At 41.8% G+C, this 20,845-nt stretch overlaps 1 protein-coding gene across 1 annotated transcript in view; it reads right to left on the bottom strand.

Annotated features, from left to right (window-relative positions):
- Positions 1–17,867, bottom strand: part of MAPKAPK3 (MAPK activated protein kinase 3) — a gene marked incomplete at both ends in the record, with an annotated part of 44,497 nt that extends 26,630 nt beyond the window's left edge. Inside the window, one exon of the mRNA XM_080350689.1 lies at positions 17,643–17,867. Within this exon, the coding sequence (XP_080206815.1) occupies positions 17,643–17,867 (225 nt within the window). The remainder of the gene's footprint in view (positions 1–17,642) is intronic.
- Positions 17,868–20,845: the final 2,978 nt, after the last annotated feature.

Raw genomic sequence — 20,845 nt, 5'->3', positions numbered from 1 at the left:
TACAAACCTGATTAAATGATAGAAAGCATAAAACTTCAGATTTTAATTAAACAAATATTTAGGGAAGCTAAACTGAACAAAAAACAATCCAAGAATGTACATCAAACCAAGCGACCAACAGAGCTCACCATCCTCCTTTAGAGACACATTTGGCAACTTGGAATTGTGACATTTAGCCACAACCCATGATCCCACCTCTTGGTCTGCTCAAAAAAAACCTGACTGCAACTTTTAAAGCTGCAAAGTCTCCATGTCTTTGGAAGCTTGTCAATAAATGCTACCTCACTTTGAGCTCTGTTCCCCTTGACAACCCCGCAGGCCTTGGCCAGGAATCTGTTGTTTTGCAAGACGTGCAACAGCTTTGCTCGGTCATAGATGCAGCCATCCAGTTTTCTTACATACCTTTCAAAAGGTACAAAATGCAACAAATACCTGGCAGAAGCCAAAGAGAGAAAGATATTTAAATCCCAAGATCCAGCAGTGTTCTCTGGCACTTCAAAGGTGAACTTTGAAGGTTATATTCTGCAAAGATACTATCAAATGTAAAGATTAGAGATTTACAGATTATAAATACAGTGTTGTAGATAGATTCTTGCGCTACTCCTCAGTCCAGATTTTATCTAGTCCACATCTGATAACATCTTTTCCTTTGACTATGCAAACCTTCTGAAAAACATTCGTTATTGCCTGTCTCAAAATTCAGGACAGCCAGTGTACAGTCACACTTCCTATCTTTGTCAATCTCTGTGCTGTTAGCCTGTAAATACTGTTGCCATAGATTTCCGTATTATCAATAATCTATTATGTTCAGTGTGTGTTTATTATTTATTGTACCTTTAGCTCAGACATCCTGTATTCAAGTTTACATTATCTGGGTTGAGTTAGCACAGAAGCTCGCTGTGGTAGTCCTACCAATTTAAGACATGAAAGAAAGCAGACATCACATGCACAATGATCCTGTGTCTTCCCTCCCTCTGTCAAGCCTCCTGTCTCTCCTGTAATACCCTTATACGGACTGTTTTCACTGCTTGGAACACACAGGGCTGCAGGTTTCAAAACTCCAAGCGATGTTTGGATTTTGCGGATACATTAATATTCTCCTACACGGCTAAACTGTCAAAGCCATGCCACTAAAAATTCCAAGGGAAAATGCAGCCTATATCGCTTATTTTCCTACCAGAACCATTTGCAATGTTTGTTTTAGCTGCTCGAAGCACCTGGAAAAGAAGTTCTGATCCAGTTTAGGCAAATGAGATACCTTTTGTAAAACAAAGTGAAGAAAAAGAAATGAAAGCTGAATCCTCCTCTTTGCACATTCCTGACAAAAAAAAAAAATCAGCAGTAAAGCAGGCAAGGCCCAGGTTACAGTTTTCACTGAAAAGGCTTCAGTGAAAGCGAGGAAGAATAGTGACGCTTTATTGGAAGTGATTGATAGTAGAAGTAAAAATAACCCTACTAGCAGCTGAATTTCCAAGAAGTGTTTATTGAGAGCTGTTGTGTGATACAGTCTTTACAAGTTGCACAGACTGCAAGTTTGCTGCAGCTTATGGCCCTGGAAAGCGCCTATAAGGTTACACTACAGATTCTTCTGACAGAATAATTTACATATGCATTGCCTATATGAACTGCTATGGCATGGTTAAGATGCTATGCTCCTGCCATTAAGGGACTGTGCTGGGGGATCTCAGATCCTTTTCTAGGTCAGACACTTCTCTTCGGACAAAAACTCTCTCTGGATGTCACTTTCCTCCTATTTTACTGCAACAGGGTGCTTTCGGCACAAACTGCTTGAGAATCTCCAACAAAGAGATGACAGAGGCTGTGATAAATCCTGATAATATAAATTTTGTGCATATAGCATAACTTAGCAATTTCATCATTCTGTTGTTTCTCTAAATTGTTTTCTCTGAACCATTTAATACCTCCTCAATAAATACGTAATAAATCAAATGTTGTAGATAAAAAAAAACAACAACAAAACATTAGCCTATCTTCTTCTTGCTATCAACAGGCCTCTGTGGTAATTAACAAAAACAAAATACAGATTTCATAATACAACTAAACTTGTCATTTTAGTCCTTCTAACATTAGTTAATTCCATGATTGAGGTGCCTGAGTAACTGAATATTGCTCCCTTCATATGTAATTTATTAAACACAATATTATTATACACTATTCCTCGCTCTTCAATTTCATGCTTACAACAGTCAGAGCACAACCTGAACCTGACTGGGATGGACATCAGGATGGCAGAGTTACAGGAACTGCTGTAGCCTCTCCCACCTCCTCTGCATTTTACATATAAACTGGAAAATGTAATATAGGAATGGTCTTGTGGTTACCACAGCTGAACAGCACTCTCAAAAATCTGGATTCTACTTTTGTCCCTTTCTGATGTCTTCTGCAATGCTCGGGAAGCCCACTGAGCCAAACCAGTAGCCACTAACTACCTGTACCTCCATTCTTACAAGCCAGAACTGCAGTCTCATTTGCAAAACTCATTTGCAGATCTCTGTTCCGCTGTGCTTTTGGAGACAGTGAGAGAGCCAAAGGCCACACTAGAGATTGGTTCTCTTAGTACCTGTGTCCAGACCTAGGACAGATTTCAGTAGCACAGTGACTCAAACCCTGGAAAATCCCGGCTCTGCTGCAGTCCGTGGCATGCCCAGTGCAAACACACCTTTGGGAAAGTCAACTAAGTCAACTGCTAAAACTGAACACATCTCTACTGTCCATTAAAGACTAAGAATTAGGCTGAAATTGGGACGATTTTTAGGGTGACAGGGCAAGGCATTCCTAGGGAAAAAAAAAAAAATCACCCCTCAATAAAAACCAAGTAACAGTCAAATCACTAGAAACATAACTTATATTTTATGAGGGCAAAACAATTGTTTCCTCTAGTCTTATTACTGGAAAGGGTTGAAAATTTTCTACCGAAATGACTCTTGCAAAACTACTTGTGTTCAGCATAGGAAATACCATCCCTCAAGTCTGCTGGAATATGAAGATGAGAGAGGCCGTGTAGATCAGGGCAAGCCCAGCAGGACGCTGAGCCACCAGCACGGCCCGCAGGCCAGGGCTGTCTCCAGCCCAGCGCCGGGTCTTTCCAGAGGCACACAAGAGTTCCCCGCTAAGAGCACTCACAGCATTGACCTCACAATAGCATCATTTTTCCTGACAGCTATTTTTTCCTTTTTACACGAGATTGATCACATTAGTCACAGTCCTGATGTCTTCACAAAGATAAACAGCTCTCTTAACAGATATGTTGCCTGAGCAAGGACAAGGACTTCGGTGGTTATTTTTGTTTCTCTCCTCAATTAACTCTGATACTGCCTGAGAAACTAATTATATCAAAAAATGTAATCACTATTTTATCTGAGATGCCTTTTCCTGATGCTGTCTTCAGATCATATATGTTCAGCTTTCATCATTGCTCACCCTTGCAAACACCCATTATCCAGAACGATCTACGCTTGGAACAATTCAGATAGTTGATGTTTCCCTGTCTTTCTTAATAGGCAGGATCCGTCATGATGCTGAAACTTGCAGGGTGCAAGCAGTAGTCCCATTCACACTACGCACTTCACACACCAGAATATTGTAGCAAATCAGATGAAACCTGATGCACCAAATGTAACTGAGGGTCTCCCACTGCAGCTGCATGTTTGTTTATATGCTGCTATGCTGTCATTAATTAAGCCCCAAAAGGAATAAACTTGTACTCAAGTGTAAGTCTGCATCATTCTCAACGTTTTACTTCTGTCTGCTTCTGGAGAGCCACATCTTCCACTTCATTCTGATTTTGTAACATCATATTGATTACTTCACTCTGATATTATTCTGCAAATTTTACCTCTACTTGAAAATCATTTATGAAACCAGAGGAATCAAAAACTTAACACAACCATCAGCATCTTTAACTTCATCATTTGCTCTGTTCAAATTCAGCCTCATTTTTCCAAGATGACTGGGAATAGCAAAGAACTAAAGACTTGAATAGAAGACTTTTTAACTTTATTAATGCCCACTCAATTCAATGACCAAAACTTGGCATCATTGTTATTTCAATGTTATATTGCACAAAATTGTGCCAATTTAAAAGAAAAAAAAAAAAAAAAAGAATTTTCTACCATTCTGATCTTTGTTTATTTTAATTAAAATCATAAAATAAATAATTCTTAGACTCATTTATCCAATTGCTCTCCTCTTTCTGCAATGGTCATTATCTCCGTGTTTCAACCTCTGTATACTTATTAGTTGTTTTTATTTTCCTCAGTTCCACGGGGCAATACTGGACCACTTGCATGCCTTACTTCTCTACTGTACAAAGTCTATGGATAAGTAATTTGCTGCCTCCTATTCGCCCATTTCAAACCTACAATAAAATAGCTGAAGTTAGGAGATACTTATTTCAATCTTCCTTACTTTTGGAGCAACTAACAACAAATTACATTTTAAGAATGGAACAGACCTTTAAACAAACACAGTCAAGCTAAAGAAGTCTGAGAGTATTTGGCCAATTCTGTGCTAGGTTTTTTTTAATGCTTGTATTTCTTTCTCCAGCAGAGAGACCCCAATTCAACAGCAACAGCAAGAATGGGGATGCAGGCTGATGTACAACACATAGAAGCAGCTCTTGGAGCAGCCAGGCTTTCTGGAAGGCACTGCTAACAGTTGGCTCATGTTTTCCCCATCAGCTACAGACACTACATAAATCGTTAGTGCTGGCACAGAATGTGATGCTGTAACTTCAGGTTACAGGAGACTACAGTCTGTGAGGCCTGTATTCATCTGGAGGTCACAAGCCTCACACTAAGAGCCTGACTCAGGCACATCCTTATCTGTGGGGTCATCATCCCATATCACCCTTATCAACTTCCCTGTTTCCGCCCTTGTACCTGGGTCACCTCACCAGAGAAGCCATTTGGGAGGTGGCAGAGGAGATGCCACCCTGGAAGATTTATCTGACTGCGTATTAAGGAAAACGTGCATTGGGAGAGCAGACGCACATCCGGAGCAGTCGCGTGCTCTGATGTAACCAAAGCCTGTCGTTCCCAGGAGGTGCTCTGGGGCAGGGACTGTGCCGCCGACCCCAGGCCAGCTTTGGGTGACACACACACTGTCCTGCAGCCCCCAGGGAGCGGGCACAGGGGACAGCTCCCCAAGCCTCTTAAAACTGCATGTAAAAGTAACAACTGCATGTAAACAGTACTTTGGCCAAATAGTATAAGTATAGGGTAAACACACCTCATAGCTTCTCCAAGTCTCCCATAGGAGCACTTAAATCAAAATAACTAGGTAAAATTTGGTATATTCTGCTGAGTCAAATCCTCATACATCCAAATTTTTCTCCTCACACATCTGGCAGATTTTAAGATGCAAATTATGATCCTGAGTGCATAGACAGGAAAATGCAAGTGTTGAAATCGGAACATAGACTTCATGGGCCTGGTGTTAAATTACAGAAACTTGGGTTACTGTAGGGTCACCAGAAGCACAGTTACAGTGCAGTTATATTGAACTGTAGAAGTATCATGCCATCTATTTTGGGGCTACTTTTTTCTACATCCTTGATTTATATCATGCATGGAAGCCTGAATATTTCCTGAAAATGGCAATGCTGACTGACTTCTATTTTCACAGTCAGTGAGAAAACAAATATAAGGCCAAAACTCAATTCTTAATTCCAGCCAAACTCCAACAGACTTCTCAGAAAAAAAGGCAGAAAGGAATCTAATGTTTTTGTTTTAGTTACTCATTCTACAAGTTTGATTTGGTTGTATATTTGTGGTTGCTAACAAGCCTCTAGTGAGCTACAGTTCCAAGTAATTAATGTTTATTTGTTCCCCTTTTTCTAAAAAATATAAATTTTGCCTCTCATGTTCTCAAGCAAAGACATATACAAACATGCAAGGGGCAAAACAATGTATTTTATTTTGAGCTAACAAGCGCTATGATTTCAGAAAAACATGCAAATAATATACCAGAGCTTCTATTTCTATATAACTAGCAAAAAAAGAAATAAATTAGGAATCGATAAAAACTAATGGGGGAACATTTCAACTATTAAAGCAATTTCACTTTCACCTTCTTAAATGGTATGCCTTATTAAATGAAAAATTAGACACTGAAAACTCCAAGTTTAGTATTTTGGAGAAAGATTAACAGCAAATTTAATCATACTGCAGAAATATCAGAAGTATCGTTTCTGTATTTTCTTTATGCAATGCTAAATGGATCCTGGAGAAGAAAAGGGGAAAATTTTCAAAAAGTTAGGTCTTAGATTACTTTCCCCTCACATAATTTTTAATAATAAAATGGAAGTTTTGGGGTGGAAGGAAAAAATGACATTTACTGACATTTAGCAGTTAAAATGTAATCCTTCCAGAGAATGAATAGCAGAAAAAGGTGGGGGTGGAAGAGAAGAGAATCGACTTCTGCTCTGATTACACAGAAGAAAAAAGTTAAAAAGCGTGGAATAAACTGACGGAAAGCACAAAACCATGAGTGTTTGCAGATGAAGTTCTCCCAAGCATGGAGGAGGATGTCAGAGGTCCCAGGAATACCGATTGTGGACTCCCTAGAAATATTCCCTACAAAACAAGCAGTCAGCTACAAACCATTAATGGTCATCAGTTATACTGAACTGGAAAGGAGATCATTATTCCTGATGTCTCAGTGGCAGTAATTAGTGACTAATACATACTAACACACACAGCTCAGAATCTGCATAGGATTCTATTTATTTGTTTAGGAAAATGCTTTATAAATTTAATTAACCCATTTTTAAAAAGCAAATAGAAAATAAGAAAATCCCCGTGAGTTTTGTAGCAGGAACACCAATCACTCCATGCAGATGCAAGTTGAGACACAAAACATCCGCCAAGACTTCTATATGACCATGCGACAAAACATGCATAGGAATCTAAAGACTGACTACAGTCCAAAAGTATAGGGTATTTAGATGAATAACTTGCAGATTTAGATCAAATGTGCTATGACAGTGTAAGCTATCTTGATTAAAGTTAATTTATTTTTTAATTAAAGTTAAAGTATTATTTGAAAGCTTGGACAGCTTAAGACAACTCAGTTCAGCCTGATTTCTCAACAGGGTCACCACCTTAGAAAAGTCATTCCTCCTTTGAATTGTTTCAAGTTACATAGTTGAAACTGAGAAGCTCTACCCTGGTGAACTCTTACGAAAAACCTGAGGTTCCAGGGAGCTGTGAAAGATGTTGTTCTTCAGAGAAGGTAAATAATCTTTGGGTAATAAGAAGCTTCATAAAACAGAACCTTGATTCATTTTAATAATATACTAACAGTGCTAATCTCAACCAAAGAGAATGAGCATTTAATGCTCTTGTGCACATAAAGCAGGGAGAAATGACAGGCAGTTGTCTCCTGGTAATCCCTTACACAGCAGGAAACCAGTGAAGATGGAACACATAAGCGTTATTCATTTTTAATATGAAACGGTGCAATGTTCCTCAGTGATGTAGGTGGTGTGTTGTACGCATGAGAACTTGGTGACCAGCTGTGATATCAACAATACCGTCCCCTACCAAGTCATCTCTATTTTAACTTGCTCAAACACAGCTCAGTAGGTCAATTTTAAGACAGAAATTACTGTTTTGGTTTGTAGAGTCAGAGCAACCTCAAAAAGCAGAAATGAAGAAATCGGATCTGGAATACACATGACTTGCCTAAGAAAACAGTTGTTCAGGACACAATACCAAGTCATAGCACACTGTGAGATGCTACTCTGTAGGTTTCCAAACCAAGAAAATCATCTGAAAAAACACCCAACTAAATCTGATAAACCCAACAAAACACCTAATTCCAGTAGACAACACACTGCCTTTCAAAGATTTTGAGCTTTTTTTTTTCCTCTAAAGCTTCAGCTTCTGCTTTAGGTGCCTCCAGCAGCTGCTTTTCAACATAATTTGTAGCAGAAGGTGCCTGAAGTTTCAACAACATTGCACTGTTTGCATTTCCATGGTCCAAGTCTGGTAAAAGGGCTTTTCTGCCCTGCCCTTCATAAGAGACAAGGAAAAAAACATATATATAAATAGCCCTTCCGAAAAATCAATTTCACTTTAAGTTTACACCCTAGTTTAGACAAGAACAACTTGCCCAGGATGACACATTTTTACATGAAGCTGTTATGCAAGTGGTGGGCGTTACCCAGAGCCACAACCAGCTGCAAAGCTGAGACCGAAGCTCCACCTCCCTCTCCTTTTACACCTGCACCAGCAATACACTTAACACAAGACAAGCAACAAGATGCCTATTGAAGCTTGAAGTTTAATTACTTATTCTGACAGTTTTGTAATTGTAAGTTGTAACAACAGCCTATAGAAGACCACAGCCAAATTCGTATTGTATATTGAAACTAGAGTGTTTCTTCACACCTGCAATGCTCAGAGAAGCACTTTTTTTCCTCTCAAGATCTTCTCAGCATCAGTACCAGGCACCTCCTGAGGCAAACGAATTTCACAGGTTAACTATGTATTAGAAAATACTTTTAAACAATGCAGTTTTCCAAGGTCAGTAGGAGCAAGGCTTATTTCCCCACCCTAAGGGGATGAGTGCCTCAGAAAACCCACGCTAGCAGTTTAATTGGAGCAAGTTTCACATTACTGGACAAGGTAAAAGGACTGATCATTTTTCATGTTCTCATCCATAAGCAGACACTGAACACGAGTCAAAAAGAATAGTGCTCTACTCTCCTTTATCTCAAACTCACTGCTACAGGTTTTGCATGTATGCAAGTGCTATTGTGTTCACAGAAATGATCTTTAAAAAACAGACACCAGGGCAGCACCTTTCAGGACACAGGGCTTGAATGAACAGGAAGCTTCTAAGCACCAAGGAACCATCAAGCCCCGTCGCCCTCCCAAGTGTCAAATTTTGACTGTAAATTAATTGGAAAGCGAAGAGTAGAACAAAATGGAAGGCTTTTACTCTTCACAAAGACAATGGAGCCATTGTACTGTAGTGGCTGCAGCAAGGGCCTCTACCGTGGGGAGGCAGCTGAGCCAGAAAATGCAGCCCCCTCCCCTCCCTATCTTGGAGCGCTGACATCTTTGGTGTTCACAACTCCGTTGCTGTGGAAACCAGTCTGCTTCTGACAATGCCACATTGACTAAAAGCAACATGTGGGAAAATGGAATAGGGCCCTGAGAGAAATTAATCCTTTACAAGAAAAATACATACATACATTTTTGGTTAAAAACGAAGCAAGCAAAGGAGAGTATTTCTTGTCATTAGAGCTACGGCAGGACCAAACATCAGGCCTTGTGGCACTACAAATGGCATTTTAAGGACTCTTCATCCCTGAAATATGTGGTAGATTTGGTGCTAAGGAGTACAGAGGAGTCCCACGCAGGACACAGGTGTGTGAGGCAGCTGCTCCCTATCTAGTTTTCAACTGCTCTCCTTCGAAAACAAAACCCAACTCAACCCCACAGCATAACAGAAACCAACTGCGGTTACAAATCACTGCTCAAGTGCTTTCATAAAGGCTTGTGGCTGATTCACACCTAGGCAAACTACTCACCCCAGCCAAAATTTCACCACACGAGAAAGTTCTGTGGATGAAGAACATGAGTTACTCCACACCCTGCCATTTCCAGTTTATATATTTTAGAAGTGCCGTCCAAAAAAAACAAACACAAAAAGTTTTTCTGAGCTCTCCCCTTACAATGGGCTTAATAAATCTGTGCTCAGCCCTGGCTGACTCAGATCCCAGGAGCTGCCTCAGGGCCTGTCACTTGGAACACCAGCATACTTAACAGAGTATGCAAGAAAAAATAAATAATCCTGAGAAAAAGCCCATGGAGATGAGACAGAGTTGGAACTGGCAAGACGTAAGATTTGTGAATGGTGCAACTTTAATAAGATCGGCTCCTTAGCCAAAACATCTGAAATTACTTGTAAAGATGGCACATTAAGGATTATTTTAAAAGTTCAGCAAGTAAACTTTTCTAGAGGAAAAGTTAATTTTACACAAATTTAGTATTTGCTTTTTCTCTTAAAACAGGCCATGAAAGCTTCAGTGCAAAATGCCATATACTACAAAGACTCAGGAACTAGGAGGCCACGCGTGATTTACATGCTGAGCAAGAATCCTCTCCCCCATCACTCCTGAAGTATTAAAATTCTGGAGCATTACAGCTTAATCTCATTTACGGAGCTTTGAATCATCTTAAGTACTTAGGAAGCCTGTGTAAAATATCACAATCCACGCAGTCTATAGACTCTAATCCGGACAGACCACACCAGCAGCTTTCACTGGTGATGATGGAAAGAAGTTCTCATAGTTTTCCAATTAACTAAACAGGTCATTCACTCTCCAGCTCCAACACTGGCCACATCTCTGCCATCTTCTATTTCATGAATGTCACCATGTCTTTCTACAGTTTAAGAGCCACAATGCAAATAGTTCAAACTTCACGGTACCCAAAGAACTGGGGAGAGCTGTGCAGACAGCTGTACTGTTGCTATTAGAATATTACACACATCCTACAAGTCTGGCATTCTAAAGACATATTTAATATGGAAAAATTCCATAACAAGGAAATACGCACACATCATATGAGAAATGAGAACTTTTTGAGGGTCAAGCAAATAGCAACTGCAAAAACATTTAGGGCTGCAAAATGCTACATATGATTACATAAATAAATCAGTGATTGCATCTTAAAAAAAAAAAATCACTGTATACACAAAGCAGTCTTCATCTGCATGAGACTAATCTGTTAACTTTCGCAAATTCACTTTGGCTCTTTCTCCTAATGACAGTGACATCTTCCTTCTCTATGCTTCCCACCAATTTATCACAGTATGAAGATAATACCTTTTTCTGTTGAGACTTAACTGGCAGCAAGCTATCACAAAAAGTCATTTATTCTCAGACCAGGCTGTTCTTGCACAGGGAGCTACCACAGACAAGGAAAAATACACTAAGGAAAAAAAGACACATGTAAGCCAAGAATCAGGTGTGGCCCTGATTCTTCTCGAATCATAGAACATGTGATTAGGTTTTTCTGGTTTGGCCATCTCCCTAGAGCAAGGCTGTCAAACTCATTTTCAGCGGGGGTCACATCAGCCTCACAGTTGCCTTCAAAGGGGCAAATGTAACTACTACATTTATACAGGCCTAAAATTGCATTCGCCCCTTTGACGGCAACCGTGAGCCTGATGTGGCCCCCGCTGAAAATGAGTTTGACAGCCCTGCTCTAGATGGTATTACCATAGGTAAATGAAGCTGAAGTATACTTGTCTTGTAAATGAACTTTAAAATTCTTGCTTGTCATTCCCTTGCACTAAAGCTGATTTGCAAAATCCAGTTATCTGTAATGAGACTCCCAGCTAGCATGAATTAGCAAGGTTTTACTTTAATAAAAGGATTTAAACTCTAAAGGGAAGAGGGAGAGACAAAGAGAAGGGTCTTCTGGTCCAAAGAGGGTGTCGAGTGATTAGTCATGTCTGACTAACATGCACACGTGCTCTCCCTTTAAGTACCTTCCTTGCAGTTGAAATAAGACCCCAATCTGTTATACTTTCTCAGAACTTTGAACCTAGGTGAGGGCAGGGGAACTTTGATCTTCCTGAACTTTGCTGCTACACAAGGCAGGGAAATGGCTTGTGCCAGCTTGCTAGTAGACTGGAAGAGAACACGGAAGGTGTGAAGCAGCATCAACATAGTTTTGTGTTTTTTTCAAGATGACTTAATGGGTAATAGTATTTGCCATACTGTTTGAACTTTATAGCCTTAACGAACTGCCACTGAAACTCGTAAAAATTTACTACACGTGGTTTTATTATTTTGGACCAACCACCCCCCCTTTTTTTAATTTGCTGTATTTCAGGAGCAGGTCCTGTGTCCTGCTGTATTGTAGGGAGCAGACCAGTTAAGAATGTCAGACCTTCAAAGTAAATTGATAAATTCCACTTTTTGTAAATTAAGTAGTCCAACCGACACTCCGGAAGGTGCAATTCTGGTCCAAATATGTATGAAGTGCTGAAAGACTGAGGTCTTGAATGACTCACTGGTCTAAAAACAATTCTTGAAGCAGTAGAAACGACCCACTTTTTAATCGACTGAATGTTATTTTAGGTATTTTATGCATATTTACGTAATACTTACCAAGATTGGTACTGAAGGATAAAATTCAAGGACCAGTCTCATGCTATCCATATTTTAGGTACTTCTCCATACACTGGGGGCTGCCAGAACTTTTCTGAACTCATATTCATTCTACGCTCTATCTGGCTTTGATCTACAACACATAGCTTTATTACTCATATTCAGCTGTGTTACTGACACCAACTTTACTGTAGCATGAGATAAACTAGTATAAATAGGTAGGTAAGAGGGAACTACAGAATATTTCACTAGAAAGTGCTTATTTCCTCCTGAAGCGTACAATCACTGCAGTAAAGCAAGAGCTCCTTCATCCTGCACAAAACATAACCAACAATTACACTTAGATCCCCTGAATTCCCACCACAGTTCTAGCTTAGTACAACATTATTCTTCCTTATTCTAAAAACATTGAAATGTTTCACTCCTAATCTGGCATTTTATTCTCTTCTAAAATCACAATCTATAGCATCTAAGAGGCTTATTAACGTTTCCTATTCTATGATCAATCATCAGCTGAAAATAGCCATACTTGCACTGTATGCATTGCCTTCTCCACTGCTGCATTTTTTTCCTTGATCATCATCTTATTTCAGGCAATAAATATGGTATTTTTCAAGTACCAGCTATTTAAGTAACTTTCAAAACAAATACTTTGGACTGTACAGCCTCCTGTTTGTGAGCAATCACAACCTGACTTCAGGGTATACTAACTCAAAACAGACTACCCAGCAATTAGCTTATGAGATGTACTATTAAATGTAATCAGAAATGTAGCTCAAGACTAAATGAAATTAAGGTGATGCAGAATGACTATCTTTCTCCACAGCAACTCCACTTCAGAAAGCAGAACAACACTGCCTATACAGCCCTATGCGTGGTTTCAAAGAACCATTTCGAAAACGACTTTTTTGCAAAGTTTCTTTCTCCATTAGCTGCTTTCCTTCCTTCTGAGCACAAAGTTATACTTATACTCCTACGGATAACAGTAGAGCCTCCTACTCTACAGTTTTTATATCATTCACCAAAAGTTCCTTAAATCTAAAAGGCAAGGAGCCTGTTCATTTTTGTGTTTGCTTTTTGCTTTATTTAACTTCCAGGCTTCACCTATTTGTCTTCAAATCAGCAAGTCATGAACACTCATTGTTGGCACTTGGCAGCACAGGACATTTTCCATGAGGTGGGTCATGGCTTAAGTCCCTATTTATTCTACATGGTAAGACCTATGAACTAGCAGGTCCATTCATACACACTCGGCCTTAACCTAGAAGTTCCAGATGACAGGAGGGCAGCTGCAGTACAGGGCTCAGGTGCACAGTGCTCAGGGGAGCAGCACTTTGCAACTGCTGCTCTGTTATTCAGAAGGGTTTTCACAGCAAAACTACCAATACGCTCATAATCAATGTACTTTGCTTTACTGAAGTGCCAAAGGTCTTTGCTTCGCTGCTATGCCTGAATTGTCCTTCCTTTTCTTCTCCTGGAAAGAAGCAACATATGTTTACTGAAGGTGAATAGATTGCCAACAACATGTAACACTGTTTTTACATCTGAAACATCCACCAAAATCCTGAAGCTGCAGAGGTAGACAAGTCCCAATACCCCAGGAGAGCGCTCTCTAGCACTCTTTTCTTGATCCCAACTCTGAACTCTTTTTATCATCTTTCATAAAAATAAAGTAGGTCATCAAATACACTGAAACATTTACTGTGAATTTGTGCCAAAAAAAAAAAAAAAAAAGCAAGGAAAAAAAAAGGAAGAAAGAAGAAGGAACTGTATACGGGATTTTTTTTAATGGGAAGCAAGTCCCAAGAGTCTACATTTATCCTTGCAGATAGTCAGCTATTTCTGCTCTCCTCCTCTCCCTAAAAAAAAATTGGAGGACTGTGAAAAACAGCAGAGAACACTCGGGCTGATGACAATGTTAAAGATATTTTAGCCCCAAAAGGTAAAGCAAACAGAAGGGGGCAGGCTGGCAAAGAAGAGATAAAAATAGAAGAGTGACTAGACTTCACTTGACTGCTATTTCTGGATCAAAGAGATCTGAGAAGGTTTTCTGTTTGCAAGGCAGAGACCAAAACATAGTTGTCTTCTAGAAGGGAACAGTCCTGCACGGCAGTTTCATTTATGCTTCTACTTTTCTAAATTCCTGCATTCTGACTATTTGGAAATGGTGCTGTCCAGGCCAAAACATCATTGTGTGTCTAAGCGAGTAACCAGATTAGATTTTCTGGAGCAGGACAGCAACACGTGTGGCATTTCAATCTAACAGGAACAAAGCTGACAGCACGCCACAGCAAATCGCCGTGCCAAACGGAGTAAACTAAGACACATAATACTTCAAGAAAATAACCGAAGTTCTGCAGTATCTCTGAGAGAATGTCTTCTGTTTTCCCACTGTAAAATGATTAGTGAAATTCTAACCAGTGCCAATTACAGATACAGACTAAAGACAACAAGGGGGACCTCCCAATTACTGTATGTAGTGCTTGACTGACATATGGCTCTGGGGATGAATGTTTCTGCCTGTTTGAGCCCTTTTGAGTACCTCAGTTAAAATTCCTTCCATTGAGTAATTTCTATCCAGATCCTGGCTGTGCTGGCGTTGTTCCCATATCAAAGAAAACCTGCAGGCAGAAAGCAGTGCCATCTGCCAAGTCAGAAGCTGCTTTAATGGGCAAGTTTGGTGTGAAGGGGAACAGACTATTATGCTTTATCTTCAGCAGCAGGAGTGATGTTATTCCTTTCCCAGAAGTAGGTTACAGTGAGCACACTCATGCCTGAAGTATTTGTCCACAAATACACATAGATCTCAATTTATTCCGCACAAGCAACCCCCAAGAAAAAATAACAAAAAAAAACCCACAACAAAAAAACAAATCAAAACCAAACACAAACAAAAGAAACCCCACACAAACACCAAAACCACAACCAAAAAACAAAAGAAACCCCACACACAAACAAAAATACTCCACCATTCCTTTTTTCCTGTTCAACTTGCAATTAAGTCTTCATATTTCTCTTTACCTGTCAGACCAGTTGCTTTTTCTGTGACAGCTTCATCAGCCTCCACTTTCTATTCCTCAAAGTGATTGGTAACCCCGCCATCACACCTGGGAAGTATGAGCAGCGGCAAAGCAGAAATGCCAAGGCCCTGTTGTCCCTACATAGAGAATGCTGCATCGAAGCTCTTTATCAACAGTTTTTCCCCCAGGTTTCTTGTCCATTTTCCCTAACTGTTTTGACTGGATGGTTTGTTCCAAAGTCTCATCTGGAGCAGGTTTGAGACTTGCATGGCCCAGTTCAGGTTTCACAAGAGCAAGCAGAAAAACCTTCCTCTGAATATTTTCATCCTTGCAAATATCTTCAGGGCTAGCGAAAGACCTTTCTATTCCTGCCAATTAACCAAACACCATTTTTACACTTCCTTGTTGGGTAATCTTCTCATTAGAACATCTTTGGAGAGAACAGAGGATTCTCTCTGGGCTGCTGCTAGTTTTACTTAATTGCAGATTTAACTTTTTATTCCGCACTTAAACTAATAATGATGAGAAATACATACACGCAAGCAGCAAACTATTATCTGCCATTTAGACTCCCTAGAGAACTCATAAACATCTTAATATTTCTGTCCCTTTCAGAAGAAAAGTGCACACATTCCACAGCTGGGGGAGGAAAGAAGGGCAGAAGATGACAAACACATATATAATGTAATTTCAGTGATACATTAGCCGTTACTGATAAAGCTCCACCTTGGGAAGGAGGGTCATTAATAAAAAAGTTCTGAGAAAATCAGCCAAATCAATCAGTGCTAAACAGAAACCAGTATTAGAGGATTTAGTATAGGTTCCTCCTTCTCATCAGGCCAAGGACCTCCTGTCAGGACACAGCGACTTTCTCTCTCTTCTCCCCTTCCCCAACTCTGAGCGCTGAATTTTAAAAATATCCTACAGATGTTAGTACCCATAAGAATGTATCTCCTATCTGAATCCAGAGCTACAAAATTTGCTCTGAAACACACTTGTTGTCACTGGACTGTGCTCTGGAACACCAGCTTCAATTTTAAAATGCTTCCAGCCCTTACAACTGTGAAACCTTTGAAGTATGAACGGTATACAATCAGCAACAATGCTGCTGAACTCTTCAGAACCAGCAGAATAGCTTAACTGTTATCCTTCAGCACAATACAATAGAAATTGATGTTGATAGCACTTCAGAAGGATCTAATTAATGAATCACCTCAGAGTTACAAAAACCTAACCCTGCCCTGTGCATGCGCAAAACCCCAGTGCTTCCAGTCTGTCTGCCAAAACCTCCACTTTCCCCAGGATAAACTCTGTGAGTCAGCTACATGAAGTTAATACAAAAAAAATAGTGTGATAAAGAAAATGAGAGCACTGGAAACGTGATTAATTGGCACGTTATTATATGATAGGCTTTTCTAGTTCCTCTATTAAAAATATTTTCAATACACGAAGTTACCAGATATTTCCAGTCTGCTCTATCAAAACACAAAGGCTTTGCTGGGGACAGCAGTTCTGGTTTGGTGAGACCACATCCAGAACTTGGCAGACCTTCCAGCTGACCACAAGCAGATCTGTCCTGCTGTCAGCAAATGCGGAGTGTGAGGTGTAAGAAAAGGAAAGGTACCTGAAAGCCTTCTAGACATCCCAACTAACCAGATTAACATCAGCAAGGACTCAGTAACATTCTTAAGTAATTCTCATGACAATTACTTCAGCTGATTTCCAGTCTTACCATACAGAACCATCCTGGTTCTCATTTGAGCTGCTTTTTTCTAACAATGTTGTTTAAAAGCATCAGGGAAATCTTCACGTTTAAAAGCTGCAGAGCAAAAGACAGGTAATCTTTATGTTCTCTAATGAATGGTTATTGCTCCATCTATTTAAGTGGCACTTATGACCATAAATATCTACTAAACTTACTTGCCAATACTGGTGTAATCAGTGCTTTCCGAGGTAATACCCTTCAGTAAATGGATTGCAAAAATAAATAGGAGAATAAGTGAGTAAACAACTAGAAATGCCCCTTAAGGAAAGTTTTCAAAGGGAGGAAAGCCTCAAGACCAATGAACACTTAAACAGTTCCCAGTTTAGGCCTATTTCATTGTGCAAAACCAAAACGGCTTCCTTCCCAATTATTGCATAATATGTTCATTCAAAATCTAGCAAGATTTCTCACAGAACACATCAAAACACTGTTCTCTCCCCTGCTTTTTTGTCTGTTAAATGTGAACACGAGAATTTCACAGCTGGTAACATTCTTTTGGAAAGTCATGCAGAATATTCTGGAAAAGAATCATGTTTGGACTACAGTGTTGTAAGTAACAGCAAACATTTCCACATATTCAAATTCTTCATGCAGCACTCTTTGTGAAACATAAGCAACAGAACAAGTAGCTTTTACAGGGCTTTGAAAATGAACTCTGGCCTCCAAATTATAAATAAGGAGGAAAAAAAAAAAGCCTGCATACCTTCAAAGCACATTTCTGGCCTGTCTGCTTGTTGAAACACTCCAGCACTTTGCCGTTGATTCCTAACCCTAGCACCCGTTTGGAGAGTTTGTAGTCATCTGTAACTGCATGTTTTTTTATCTCTAGTTTGACATGGGCTGCTCCTCCAGGCAAGGATTTCACGCTGCTCTTGCTGTCCTCGTGACTCTCCGGCTGGGATTCCTGTTCACCTTCACCTTGTTCCATATCAGGGATGGGTCTGAGAGGAGAGAGACACCCAAGAGATTTCCTGTGGGGTATCCTCTGCAAAGTCCCTCCTCTTGGGCGATCAAACCCAGTGCTTCAAACAGTCCATGTGCTTGCCATTTAGTCCTGAGTAAAAATGTAAACGAGTATTAGTAATTGATGTGAACTAATCGTTCTCCCCCCTAAACACTTTTCTCCCTTTCTTAACAAGATGACCAGGCCCTGGAGAGGCCAAAAGTGGATGAGGTGCTCAGGAAAGCACGTTTTCTTAGTGTTACACACCAGTCACCACAGTTTCAGCGTACATAGCTATCAGTCCGCAGTTCTAAATTATTGCTTTTATTGCAACAAGTGCCTGTGTTGAGTCTTGGACTAAAGTCTTACTCATCTAAGCTCTGTCCAGCAGAACCGAGACAGACTCTGCTTCCAGAACCCTATAAACCCCCATCAACAACTTGTTGCCTCAGCGTTTTATGTAGTAATCTCCACGTTTCCCTGCCTCATCCTGGCACTCCAGGTTACACAAGAGAACCACGAACACTTGGATCAGACCGCAGAGGGGCATTGCCTGGGCGGGCATCGGACCTGACGCCGGGCCAGCGCTTACCGAACTGCCCCGGGACGTGCCGGGGCCTCCGAACCCGAGAACACACTGAGCCACGAGCGGGCGAAGCGCCGCGGGGACGCCGAGGGCCGCTCCTCAGGCCGGGGGACACCGCCAGGCCCGAGCCCGGCCCCGCCGGCAGCCGCCCCCGGCGAGGGCGCAGCCCCCTCGGCGAGGGGAGCGGGGCGGCTTCCTCAGCCCCCGCCGCGAGGCGGAGGCAGCGGGCGGGGAAGCCCTGAGGCGGGAAAGCCCCGCGGTGAGTTGCGGCGAGGCGAGGCGGGCCGCAGGGGGTGCCGGCAGCGGGGGGACGGCCGGGGTGGTAGCAGGGGGCTCCCCCGGCGGAGGACGGTTACCTGCCTGTGGCGGCGCGGCCCCAGCCGAGGCTTCCCGGTGCGGAGTCCCGGAAGGCGGCGTCTGCCTGAGCCCGCCCCGCCGCCCTGGGCAGGTGCGCGCCGCCTCCCCCTGCCGCGCCGAGGGGAAGCCGCCCGCGGCGGGCTCCGGCCCGGCTCAGCCCGGCTCGGCTCGGCTCGACCCCCGCGTGGGCTGAACGGGGAGCGGGAAGCCCCGGCCGTAGCTGCCTCATCCCCCCCTGCGGCTACGTGGGGCAGAGCGGGCAGTGCCCCGAGCAAGGACGCGCGGGTGGTGGGGAACATCCCCTGCGCAGGGCGGCGTTTTTAAGGCACCAGCCACGTTATTAATGTATCGGGGCGAACGGCCCCGCTGGAGGGGGCGGTGGGGAGCGGGCTGTGCCGCAGCGCGCCCGCGCGGTGGCGGGGGAGGAACGGCCGCCGATTCGGGAGTGACGGAGCGACACGTTCGCCCTGTTTGAAACAATCAGGCTATTGCTGTGGAGCAAGGCATTTGAGACGCGATACCGGACAGGCTACTACAGGCGCTACAGCTATCAAAACAGTCGGTGCTGATGTTAAAGGCGACCTTTTCTGCCACATAAACAGTCGGTATTTCGTTGCATTTCTGTATGCACAGTCAGGGTATTAAAAGTGATGGTTCCCACAGCAACTGTCGCTCATCGCTGGTGCACAGAGTGTAGTTACAGGGATGTGAAATGCTGAGTTTTCCCTACATATGAGGATGAGTCATGCCTTGAAATGGAGCTGTGTTTGTATCACTGGAAAGAGCTTAAAGTTCACGTGCTTTCAAGTTAAAAATACATTTGTCATTTTACATAACATAATGGCATCTGGAGTTCTAGTGGTTAGGAAAATAATTAAAAGGGCTAATGAGTCCTTTCTCCAAGGGATAAAAAGTAGTTCAGCTTAGCGGGATGCAGATCTGCAGGATACTGCCGTGTGATGTGACACTACAGCTATTCTGCCTCAGGTTTCCCTTCCGGGCTTCCAGCAGTTCAGTTGCTGAAGGGCCTGGTCCCCTGATTCAGTTCGCCTACTCTGGGCTAATCAAATCCCAGAGGAACACAGCTATTTCCAGCCTTTCCTTCTCAGGTTTGGCTTCCAGCCTTCTTAGGCTCTGCACCACCTCCTGCTGCGGCAATCTCAGGGAAACGTACACGTAACTGAGCTCCTAGGTAGCAGCCCCTCAATGACACTGTTCTGTAGTCAGCAGCTTGCTCTTACTTTCCTTCCCACAGCTTCTGCCTGTATTTGCTCTTTTATTTGTCCTGGATGGTAATTTCCTTCTCCTTACAACAGGTAACTATACTCCTCTTCCCATCTCACAGTCACTGGGGGCCAGACCCCTAAGAAAACTTCTGATGCTCTCAGTCCTCTTCTGTAATTTATAATTTGAGAAATAGACTCCTTCCCACGGATCTGTAGCTTCCATCCCCAGCGCCCCTTCTGATCTTTTAATGTAACTCTAACACAACAGTCCATGCCTGACCAAAGCAAGCAGTTGCCACAGCGGCTAGCACATTAAAGCTAGCAGAAGGCAATTTATGGCACTATTCTGGGAAATATTAAATGTTGCAAAAATTCCGAACAGATGTCTACTGCTATTTTTTACAGAGTGTGTCAGAAGCAAGGAATTTCATTAAGAAATTATGACTCTAACTATTACAAGAATGAGCTTCCACTAAATAAGCTTTGCGTGGAAAGAAAGGATAGACAAGGGAATAAGGCAGATTCTGCTGTTTGAAGTTAGTTGGTTCTACGCATCTCATTTACGAACAGTCTCCCACTGAGAACAATTCAACGAGTACAATACAAAACACATTTTTCAAGCCAGTGATTGGAATGAGATCTTTCTGAAAGCTATGCTTGTTCGGGTTCACTACTTGATACTATCTAGATATGCTTGTAGCAAAGTTTACCGTTTTACCAGCAACCTTAATAAGTTTAAACAGGGCAAAGACTTTAAAAATCCAGAGTGAATCATGATTAATAAGGCCTTACAC

This window comes from Nesoenas mayeri, assembly GCF_963082525.1.
Source record: "Nesoenas mayeri genome assembly, chromosome: 10".
Taxonomy (NCBI): Eukaryota; Metazoa; Chordata; class Aves; order Columbiformes; family Columbidae; genus Nesoenas; species Nesoenas mayeri.
This window is presented reverse-complemented; position numbering and strand designations above follow the sequence as displayed.